Raw genomic sequence first — 12,423 nt, forward strand, 5'->3', positions numbered from 1 at the left:
ATTTGTGGTTTCTGTACTAGAGGGAGATGACCTGATTGCACTGTTTGATAATCACAAATTGTTTTATACAGTCTTTTTATACATTTATACTTAATGAAAATGTAAGCAACCATTGCTGGTGCAAATAGTTTTTTTAATCCAGTTAATTAACATTCAAGTACTTAATCTAGGCTATTAATTAAGACTGCATATGTGTTTACTAATTTTTAATTACCTTAGAATAGACTGAAATTGTAATAATTAATGTTGGAATGCAGACTGCTCTTGCTGTGTCAATACAAAAATAAATCAGACTTCCTGCTTTTTATTTATTTAAGTAAATATAACCTGGTTAGTATGATATGTTGAATCCCAGACAAAGCAATACAGAATCTCATCCTGGTATCTTGTTCAGAAAGAACTAAAGCTTGGAGTGTAATTAATTCTGTACAACATGGTGTGGGAAATCAGTGAGATGTGCTGTAGATGGCTGAATGCAGTGATCTGCTGGAATGTCTTTGTCCTATCCGAAAGCCAAATACACCTCAGTTAAACATTGTTTTTATATCTTAGGCTGTAGAATAATTTCTTTTTAAAATCCATTTTCTCCATGAAGATGGAATATTTAGCAAAAAGCAAAAAATTCTATTGCTCCCCCTTTTTCTGTTTGCTGTAGAAAGAGTATCAGAAGAGTAGAGTGTAAATTTAGTAGCTGGTTTTTAAACTGTACTTAACCTCTTAAAATATACTAAAGATCATAAGTATGCTTTTTTATCACAGGGATAATTGTTAAGCTTTACTGCAGTTCTTTGTATTTTTTTTAAAATGCTATTGTTCTGACACTGAATGCTGCTGCTTTTTTAAAAAAATCATATCAATCATATCTTTTGTTGATAATTCATGTAAGATTACTTATATTTCTTGCTCTGCAGTTTCAAAAAATAGAACTATTTTAGTTTATGTATATTAATCTTCTGAAGACTTAGTCTAATTCCATTGCTGGAATGAACCTTTCTGTAAATTGTGATCTGAGCAAAATTGCTGTCTTTATATTTGAAAGTGGAACTGACTATTTGAAACTTCATTTTTCTTCAAAAACCCGTATACACTTGTGCTGGAGACCAATTACTCTCTTGTTCAAACTGATGGGTTTTCCTGCGCCAGCTTATATTGATGAAGAATGTGGATCTGGATTGAAACCTCCTTTCCATTACTTTTGCCATATTATAATTAGCAATGTAAATATGCAAGTCTAAATTAAGCCTATCATTTATTACATTTGTTTTGGGAAGACAGGGGTTTGTTGCTACTTCATTTTATTTCCCATTTCCAGATTTTTGTTCAGTGATTGAAAAATACAAAAAGTGTATCCTGTTACCCTGGGCAATTAAAACTGCTGTAACCTATTTGAACACATTTTCATGTCTTTGAAGCATTCAAGTTCAGGTCCCATAGCTTATTATTATACCTCCCACTACTATTATTTATTTATTATTTCTAATATAATACTTAGTCTTTAGCTGTGGGATCCTTTTTAAAAAAATAGATTAAAACAAGATAAATGGCTCCCTTTCTCACTGAATTTTGGTGGAAGAACTTTTAAAGATATGATATTGATCTAATATTGGTCAGATAATATATTTTCTTCTTTCTCCGTGCGTTGTTATGGTTTCTTTCTGCTGGTCCTTTCTGCAAAGAATGGACAGTATGGGGAGTTTCTCAGGTCACTGCAAGTGATGAGATCTAAAACTGAAGGGAAGAGAACAGGAGGCACAGGTATATGGCAGATACTGGAAGTAATCAGGGTGTTTCTGGAAAGGACTATGCATTTGAAAACTGGCACAGTGCATGGTTATAGTAATTTCAGTAATTTATTTCATATTAAAAAAAAAAAAAAGTCAATATGGAAGCAATCTCCCTACAATAAAGATGCTGTTGTTTCCTGAAAACATGGTTATCTTTGTTTTCCACGGTCGTTGTAAATCTGATATTTAAAGCTTAATGAAATATCATAGGTTTACTGTTGACATTAGGGCTGATAAAAGCTCATCTAGTGATCTGTGTTCCATGCTTTGCCAAATTAAAAACATTTCTTTGGTCTTTAAACATGACTGGCATCTCACTGACAGGCCATTTGTTTCCCTGGCACGAAACAGTGTTTATTGCTGTGGATTCCTGCTGCAGAAGGAACTTGCAAGGGATTCTTTACACGTCGTGTAACTTCCCTCTAAGTAGTTGTAAGGGGTCTCTTCCCATGGGTTTTGTTTTGTTGATATCAGAGTATATTGGGAAATATTTTCACTGTCCTTGTTTCATGTGAGCCCACTGTCATCCACAGAGTGGCATTCCAGGCTCTGGAAATCAGGATCCAACACTGTCTATTCACAGTAATCCTTACCATCCCAAAGACTTTCTAACTCATGAGGAAGGAGTGTTACCTTTGTAATCCTGTTTTACAACAAGCTTCCTAATCTGCAGAGCAGAGCTACTGCAAACCTGGGTTGAATTATAGCTACTGGAGAATAAAATGTAATGCTAATTAGAGCTGGAGAAACTGAACGTGGCTTGTGTTTCTTCACATTGTATTAAAAAATATTTCAACTTGGTATCTTAATGGAACTGAAGCCTGCTGAAGGTTTGATGTCAAAATGGCGAATACCTGTGAAAATGCATAAGATCAAAAGCTAAGCTTGAAGCATTTTAGATGTTTTGAAGTGATAGGTTATATTTTTACATAGGTTAGGATATCTTTTTACATATTTATATTATATAATATATATAATACTTGCAGTAGCATTCATTCAAGAATATTTTTCAGTCAGCCTCAAAGGAAGAGAATGTAATTTGGGGCTATATCTTGCTATATGCCATACAAAGGAGAAAAAGATTTGATGTTTCATGCCTAGAATTCTCAAGTACATAATTTGTGGTTTGTTCTAATACCTTGCACATCTTAACTTGTGGATTAATTTATTTTCAGTTGCCGGACTTTAGTAATTTAACTTGTTATAAAACAGACAGTGAAAATGTTATGAGTAAAATGTGCTACTTTTAAGAAAGAAGGCTCAATTTATGTAAGAATTGGTATTTCACAATGTGTTAGAAAATTAAATTTCCAGTACAGTTGAACTACTGACATGTTGGATATTGTCACGTCTCTTCTGTTGCTCTCTTGTGTGTAGAGTTCTCAAGCATAAAATAATGAATTGTATGTTTAAAACATGTTCCAGCATTCTGCAGCTGCAGCCTCATTTTCCTTCTGCTCCCTACCTTTCAAGTAGTACTGGAGAGAGAGTGGACTTCTTACCTATTTCTAATTCAGTCTTTCTGCTTATTGTATGCCAGAGCCTAAATTGCAGTAGATACAGAATTATTAGCAGAAATTTGTTGCTCTGCATTTTTCAAAACTACTAATTAAAAAAAGTTACTGTCTGAAAGTAATTTCAAAAGCTGAATCCCCAAGTAGTTTCCACTTGGGCTTACAGTTGCCATTTTTGTTTTTTTGTTTTTTTTTTTAAACGGGTGCTTGTGTAAGTTAGAGTAAAGAGGCCAATATGAAAATCTGTAGGATGAGATGATGTCAAATTCACTTACCAAAAAAAAAAAAACCAAACCAACCTGAAACTGGCCTCTCTGATTCTTTAAGGTTATAGAAAGCTTTAAATGTTGTTCTAACAAAATAAACAATTTGCAGACATCAGTGTAGGTTTAAGTTGATTTGCTCCATTTATCCTACCAATTTGGACAGAAGAATGCAATGCTTTCTTGGAAATGTCTTTCAAATATTACATTATAGATTAATTTATAGGCTTCAGAATCCTGTTATCCATAAAACTTTTTACCCGTCTTGAAAATTAAGTTCTAAAATTAAATGTGTATGAGCTGGCCTTTTCTCTTTCAGTAGGTCACCAAAGATAAATTTGGATAAATTATTTGTTTCAGATAAAAGCATTCTTTTACAATGGAAAAAGTATAGAATCATTGAATGGTTTGGGTTGGCAGAGACCCTAAAGGTCATCTAGTTCCAGTTCCCCCACCATGGCCAGGGGTATCTTCCGCTAGACCAGATTGTTCAAAGCTCCATCCAGCCCAGCCTGAACACTTCCAGGGAGTTGGCATCCACAAATTCTCTGCACAATCTATTCCAGTATGTCACCATCCTCAGTATTAATTCTAATATCTTGTCTAAATCTACCTTCATTCATTTTGAAACCATTTTGCCTTATCCTTATCACTCCATAACCTTGCAGAAAGTCCCTCCTGAACTTTCTTCTAAGGCCCTCCAGGTACTGGGAAGCTGCTGTGAGGTCTCCTCAGAGCCTTCTCATGTCCAGGCTGAACAACCCCAACTCTCTGAGCCTGTCTGCATAGGAGAGGTGCTCCAGCCCTCTGATCATCTTTGTGGCCCTCTTGGAATTGCTCCAACAGCTCTATGTCCATCTTATGCTGGGAGCTCCAGAACTGGTCACAATACTCCAGACGGGGTCTCATGAGAGCAGATTAGAGGGGGAGAATTGCCACCCTTGACCTGCCTTTTTCAAATTTACCAAAATATACCATAACTTTTTTCATATTTCCCATGCAATAACGAACACAGGTATAGTAAATCTTTATCAAATTACTCACTTGACTAAGTTTCAAATTGGCCTTAAGTTCTTGGGCTTGTCTTGGAGAATCTGATTGCAAATAAATGCAGAGTATCTCAGAAAATTTGACAGAGAAAGCCTACAGCTTAAGTAATACTAATAGAGAATAGATTAATAGATTATAGATTAATAGGTGATAACTTGTAGTGATCATAACACTTTACAGTGGCTTCATATTTTGCCTGTTGCTTTCAACATGTAGTAACATAATTTCTTATTGTATATTTTTATTCAACAAAAATTAGGTTTTAATTATGACTTTGTAATAATGATGCATCCAGTTAATGATGCTATCCAATTAATGGCTGCCTGTGCTTGGGCTGATGATGTTGTGATTTTGGCACTGATCTGAGTCTCTGCTGTTTCTTGTTCTTGTTCTTTGGTGGGAAGAAATGATGAAATGCTGATCTGCAATGGAACTTTGTTGCTGCAAGTCTTTTTTTAACAGTAGATAAATTGTCATTTGCAGCTCATAGCTGTGTTTGATGAGCAAGATCCCCACCATGGAGGTGATGGCACCAGCGCCAGCTCGACAGGCACCCAAAGCCCAGAGATTTTTGGCAGTGAGCTCGGCTCCAACACGGCGTCAGCCTTTCAGCCCTACCAAGCAACAAGTGAAATAGAGGTTACCCCTTCAGTCCTTCGTGCAAGTAAGTAATGTTCTTGATATAGCAACGTGTTTTGTCTTAATTTACAAGGGTGCCAAGTGCTGTTAGCCAGTCCTGCTGCTGGGAATATGATTCATTCTCTGTCCTTATCGAAAGTTGATCAAAACTGAGAAACTGCGTAAATGCTTGTTGCATGCAAGTAAACAAACCTTTCTTTCTTAATAAATTATTTATAAACTGCTTTTAGGAGCACTAAGCTCTTTCTGTGCTGCCAGCTTAAAATTATCCTCACACTGAAAATCACAACAAAGTTTCCAAATGCAGTTGTTGCAGGGTGTAACTTTCAGTTTGCCAGTTTTATTCAATTTTAATGAAGGAAAGGATAAAAAGAAAGTAAAGGCAGGAGCACTTTCTGCTGAACCTATCAATGTGGCTGGGTTATGGTTGTCACCTTTCTGTAGGAACAGCTGATGATAAATACATTCACTGTACTGGAAAAAATACACTTTTTTAAAAAACAGAATGAAGCCAGGAACATCCTTTGATTTTGTTTATTTCAAAATAGAGAAGACTTATTGTAAACCCACAAAATAGAAATTATATGTCAGAGTACTTGCTCAGGTAGGATCTTTGATTATTTCCTCTGAGAAGGAAATAATCTCTTCTTCTACTGAGAAGAAATGTTGCTAAAGTAAGTTCACTGTGTAATTTTAATTTTTCTTAAAAGTACCACACAAGCAAGACAAAAATGGATAAAGCATTTTGCCCCTCTTGTAGTATCTATCATTTATCACTGAACATTTGAAGTAGTTACTCCATTCCAGAAAATTCTTGGCAGAAGTCAGGATCAGTCAGTCCTTTAATATGCTACAGACACAGCGTTTTAAACAACTAATCATAATTCCCAAGAGATTACTTTCCTGTAGGTGTTCTTTTAATTAATAAAATCTGTGTTCAAGCAATCAGGTAAAATGCAAATGGAAAGTTACAACTCTCAATTTTTGTACCAGAGTATTTTCTGTAAAATTAAGGGAACAACATTTAACAATTAACTTCCATAGACTTGAATGTGTAGCCTTTCAAGCTATAACTGTTCTTCATTCTAACCTATAACTAAATTAGGGAAAGGATTAATGGCAGGATAAAAGAGGTGTCCTAAAATTTCAGAGCCCCTCTGTTTTGCTGTCACTAGGGTATGCCACTGCTAAGTGCCTATCTCATTTTCATGCATATGCCAAAAATCTGTCCTCCTGGGTTCTCAACTTGGCCAGAGTAGACAAATATATAGACATTTTCTCTTTAATGTGATTATCTGATGTTTTATACAGTATATTGATGTTAGTGTATTAAAATCATATTGCAGAGATAAAATTCAGTGATAGATTGGACAGCTCAGTTAGCTTTGGTGTCATTCTGAAAATAGATGGAATAGCTAGTTCACTGATTGTTAAAATGACCAAAAAGTGCTTTGAGACCTTATAATACAATGGTCTGTAGAAATTCAAAAGGCTTTAAAAACTGTTTTGAAACTCTTTATAAAAGAATGGAAAAAGTAAAATGGATGAAGCAATTTGTCATAAACGTATTATCACAAATTAGAGAAGTTCTCCTATCCTAGTTAATATCTTTATTTTTTATGTTGACAATTAGATTTATTTTCTTTCTAAATGTTCCAAACCACAGGCTTAGACTCCTGGTCCAGTAATATTATCCCATATTAAACATACCTATTTCAAGAATTTCATTTAAATATACATTGAAAAAGGAAATAATATCCCTATTGTATTTCCTTTATAACTTGTGAAGTGAAGCATAGCATACAAATGGTATTCTCAATATTTCAAATAATTATCTTCTTACTGTGTAAGTTCTATTCAGCAAATAAAACCCATCCAGTTTTGTGGTAGATGCAGATCCTGATTATTACATGTTGACAAGGTCATATATCTATTAATTGGATTGGAGATGGGATACAAAATTGCTGTAATTATTGTAATTTTCTAGTTAATTGCAGGGTTGGCGGTGAATATTTTACTTCTAACAAATGAAAAACAGTATTCCATCTGAAATTGGTTTATAGCATTTTAGACATTTTGTTTTACATCTCTGGTGCTTTTTGCTCACGAGCTGGGCTCTGGTTCTCAGCAGTTCTCTCACAGAAGGGTGGCTTTGTGTCATTCTGCTACTGCTCACCTGCACCCCAGGGGCACGGAGTGGGCTCCTTTTCGAGGCAGCATCTCAGCACATTAGGCTGGGGCTTAGAGGCCTGCTGAGATTTTAGTCTCTTTGTTCTGGTTGCCATGCTACCCCTTTTGTTTGTTTATAGATCACACCATCTCTTCTCTCCCAGCAAGGGAAAGGTTAGCTAGATCAGGTCCAGCTGGAAAAGTAATATTCATCTGGATTCCTTCTTTTCCCATGCACAAACACAGCCTGTACTTTGCACACGTGGGAAGGGGCTTGGGGGGAGGGGGGCAGAGGGCATTGTGTCAAATTGAATCTCTCCATCTAAATGTGGAAAAAAAAATGAGGCTGGCCCATACCCCCTGTGTTGTTTTTCTATGTGAAAACACAATTCATCGATACAAGCAGTTGATTTATTTGGGTTCCTTATCTAGCTCTTTCTTTTACTGCTTTTCTCCTACCCTAGTTAAACTTCCCCTTGTTGTATTTCATCAGTTGAGCTGCATTTTTTTAAAAAGCATACAGCAGATAAGACTGCTTTTGTGTGTGCCTGCGTGCTTTCCGAGAAGAGGTTGGAAGCTCACTCCAGAATATTGTTAAAGCAGACTGATGTTTATTCCCTGCTGAAATATAAACTGGAGGCGCAGGTGAAAATTGCCAAACCTAATGAGCAATTTGGCAGATAAGACAGGATGTCAGGCGGTGACAGTTCAGCAGTGGGTGCACTGCCTGTGAACCAAGTTGTTTGTTTCACAGTACTGCATTTAAATATTGTAAATAAAATCCCTTTTCAACTCCATGAGATATTGTGAAAAGGGTCATCTCTTTGTCTAGTTTTCCTTTCAAGTTACTTAACTCTGTTAAATAACCAAGGGTGGTCTTAGTCCTTGGTCTTGGTAGAATGTTATGTTACAAGTCACTCTGAATGTTTTTAACCATTAAAAATAGTTTAAAACCATTTTTAATATAAAGCATTGTTTGAATAATAAATTAAGGGAGGTTTAAAGAACTGATTTTTTTTCTTTTCTCTAGCCCAAAGAAGAGTGAGGGGACTTGGAGATAGCCTTTTTTTCTTTCTTTCTTTAGTTGTTTGATGGGAGAACACCTTGAAAGCAGAACAAGCTGCTCAGGGAAGTTGTGGCAATTCCATCCTTGGAGATGGATGGAACTTGACTAAACACAGCCTTAAGCAACCTGATCCTTGCTTGGATCTTGGGTCCTGTTTTGTCTGGAGGTATTGGACCAAATTAACTCCAGAGATCTCATCCAACCTCTGAAGTTACAGTGTAATTCTGTGGCTCCCAATATAATTAATAAAATTAAAGAATTGCTTCTTGAGGCCATAATTTGTAAAAGCAAATGGTGTTCATGGTGAACATCAGCAGTTGTTCAAGGATACTGGCATGTACAGCTTCCCAGCATTGTTTAATAGTGTACTAGTTTGTGCCAGTGTGACACAGATCATCTGACTGTACCTTTTACAAGACAGGATGTCTTTTGTAAATGTGTCTGTTCCTTAAAAATGATCCAGTTAATTGTAAGGTTATCCTGAAGGCTGGAGTGTGAACATTTTCCTGAACGTCTGGCCAGTGGAGTTTAAGAAATTACTAAGAGCTAGCTGGAAATGATGTGCTCCAGTGATGTATTTGCTCAAGTGATCTGTATCATATGTTTTAGTAGGATTCTCGGCATCAGTTTCATATTCTGGTTGCAGAAGCAGACTGTGGAAAAAGAAAAAAGGTCGAGATGAGAATATTATGAAGTGAGTGCACAGCTGGCTATGAAGATGTAGTAGTAGTGTAGAAGAGTAAAGAACTTGCTGCATCATTGTTTACCCAGTAGCACCCAGTAGGGTGTTGCTGTATGGTTCCTGTATGCATGCATGTTCTTACCCTGCCATAAACACAAGTTTATTCCTCATGGGTAAGTTCATGACCTAGCTTGCCTTTGAATGTGTGGGTGTGTGGATACCTCTGTTTTCTGAGTAGTTTTTAGTAGTTCACTGGCAAATCATTAGGGCATATCATGTATAATCCCTGAGGGCTCTCTTATGTTCTGTTCTGTATTTTAATAAATCTGATTCCATAAAAAACTAAGGCTGCATTTCAAACACTTTGGATGTCAAGGTTTTATTTCAGCCTTCACTTCATACATTTCTGAACTGTTTATAAATCAGTGAGATGTACACAGTTACTGCATCCAGAAAGAAAAAAAATGGTTGTAAATATGTGCTTGTCTTTTCTTAGCATCTCACAATCTCATTTTTCAAAAAACTCACTACTAAGCAAGCCAGTTAAAGGTGTGACTGCATAAATAAGTGTGTGAATTTCAAGTATTTGAAAATTGCTGTTTTAAATATGCCACTTCATTGATTTGATACAAGTATTTATCTAGAGTACTAAATACATATTTTGAGAATTAGTTTATTAATATTTCTAAGTGCCTTTGTTTAAAGGATTGGAGCACCTCATGTCAGTATGTTGGCAAAGAACTGCAGAGGTGAGTTCTGGTTTCAAACATGATAAAGGTATAGCTTCTTACAAAATATAGAGAAAGTCATCCATATTTATAATAAAAGATGATGGGTATACAGGCAATGCTTGCTAAAGTAAGTGAGAGGCTTTCCACTAGCTCTTGATCAGCTTTGGGTCATTTCCACAATCAGAAACTTCAGTCTTCTCAGTCAGAAACATTTATTGTTGACCAGCTGGTGTTGAGGTGCCTGTTCCACTGCAGTTCCAACAGTAAATTCCAAAGGATTTCCTAACCATCATTTCCACTTTTACTTCCCTGTCAAGTTTTCATATGTTTCCTTTACCATGTCAGATGATATGAAAATAACCTCAAACAGAGGCGTGCACTGATCTATTGGCAGGTAAACAAGGAAGGTTTCTCATACGTTGGAGTTTGAGGAGAAGCTTTAGCAAAGGCTGTTTGTTTCCTCACCTTCTGGTGCTCTCGCTGTTCAGGAATTCTTATTGCATTTATTGCTGTAGGTTTATCAAGAATGTGATTGTTTTAAAGCCTGAGTTACTGAATCAAAAAATCAGTACCAGGTGCTGCTGTCTTCCGTGAGGCTAAATTTGTTCTTTATACTGCACAGTTCTGACTTGAGTGATCTCCAGTTGGTGTTTTCTCCAAGTGTAGTGCTCTGCTGTTAATTTGGGATTCTTGAGAGTTTAAAAACCATGTGGTTTTGATGAGACCATGACACTTTTATAAAAACAAATGTATTTTAAACTACTTAAGTTTCTAAATTAACATTTAATACCTTCAATCTTCTCAAGCAAAATACTGTAACTGCTAGTATTATTAAGCCTCCTCTGAAAACAATAAAGTAAGGAATTTTTGAACTTTCTGGATTCTCTGGAGGAAACCGAAGTAATTGTTGGGCATTTCAAGATGTCATTCCACATGGTGAGGTCTTCTATCTTAGAGTACTGATAATGGGTAGTAATAAAAATACAGTATTGTATTTGATATCTGGAGGTATTTTGTACCATAGCTACAAAATGTAGTACAAGAGAGATAATAAGGAAGGATTATGAAATATTGAATTTGAACAGTTTAAGAAGTAAGGTTTGGACATTAGTATAAATTTGACATCTTAAATAGCTCTAATGATCACTTGAACAAGAAGCTATTATGGAAATCACAGCTGTATTCCGAGGATGTGCAGTGGTGCTGTTGCTGGGTTTTATTTTCCCCTTCATTAAATGTAAGGTAACTTTTTCCTTAGGGGAACTGGATTTTTATAAATACAAAAAAGCTATGCCATTTTATCCAATCAAACATTATAGAATAGCTGCTCAAATCCACTCTATTGTGGCATCATAGGTTTAGTCTCATTGTGATAAAACTATTTGTTTATTGAAAGCTACGTGTGTATCAATAAATGTAATAACTCTTTCTGTAGATAGGTTCTTGATTATTCCTCTATTTCTTGTTACTTCATTGTAAGCAAACAAGAAGGGGCACAGTGAAGGGGAAGGGTCATGAATCTGAAATTAGTAGGGAATGCTTTTTCCCAGTACAAGCAACCACCCTGTGAATTTTTTTTACCTTAGTGTACATAGCACACTTTTTTTTATCAAGCATTTTAAAAAAAACTCATGCAGTATTTATAGGTACTTACTGTGAAATGTAATAAACAGTATGTTTCCAGGCATCCTTAATATCCAGAAACACCAGTCCACAAGAGAGAGTAACTGGTATTGTGGTTGCTTTTTACTTTGCTTTGAGCCAACAGCATTGGTCTCTGAGGGGATGAACTACGGATAAAAATCACTTGCAGACAATTTGGCAATGGGAAAGGATGCAGAGTTTGTCAATTGTTCTTAATTATTCACTCTGTCCTTTGTGGGATGATATTACAGGAAAGGTGTCACAGGGTTACTGATGACTGTTTGGGGCCCTGTGCCATGCTGTCTGCAGGGTTACTCTGTTCAGTGCAACACAGGCAGTGTCTGACACCTCACTCCCAGCAAGCACGTGGCTACATCTGACTCCAATCCCAAGACTGTAAGATACTATACTTAAATTAGGTTGAATTTGTACTTCAGTGAGAGCATTGCTGTTTGCTTTTGTTCGTAATTCACAATGGATCTTCTTACTCCCTTCTTTATTGCATTTGCAGTATATGAGTCACATACTCTTTTTTCAGATAGGAATGTGTTTTGGAGATAGACCATCTCTCTAACTGATTACTGGGAAAAAGTTGCATTATTACTGTGTCTTTTGACATGTTTTTTGAGGGGGATGAAACAGGGACAGATGGTTGCTAGTTGAATAGAGCTTGTTTTTTTGGTTTGTTTTTTGTTTACTCTCTCGTGCTGAAAAGGACTGAAAGATGATACAGAAATAAAGGAGTGGATGAGAAATAGCTTTCTGTTAATTTATTGCTTTATTTCCTACTTTTAAAACATAAAATTTCTCCTTTCTCCCACTCATCTCTTGTAAATCTTAAATGAGTTGTGTAAGATGAGCTCCACCTTCAGAAATGCTGT

The 12,423-nt window shown here is 36.0% G+C and overlaps 1 protein-coding gene across 24 annotated transcripts in view; it reads left to right on the forward strand.

Annotated features, from left to right (window-relative positions):
- Positions 1-12,423, forward strand: part of PARD3 (par-3 family cell polarity regulator) — a 438,795-nt gene that overhangs the window by 137,516 nt on the left and 288,856 nt on the right. For all 24 annotated transcript variants that reach the window (XM_071734825.1, XM_071734818.1, XM_071734834.1 and 21 more), the window contains one exon: positions 5,095-5,275. In XM_071734825.1, the coding sequence (XP_071590926.1) occupies positions 5,095-5,275 (181 nt within the window). The remainder of the gene's footprint in view (positions 1-5,094; positions 5,276-12,423) is intronic.

This window comes from Heliangelus exortis, chromosome 2 (genome assembly GCF_036169615.1).
Source record: "Heliangelus exortis chromosome 2, bHelExo1.hap1, whole genome shotgun sequence".
Taxonomy (NCBI): Eukaryota; Metazoa; Chordata; class Aves; order Apodiformes; family Trochilidae; genus Heliangelus; species Heliangelus exortis.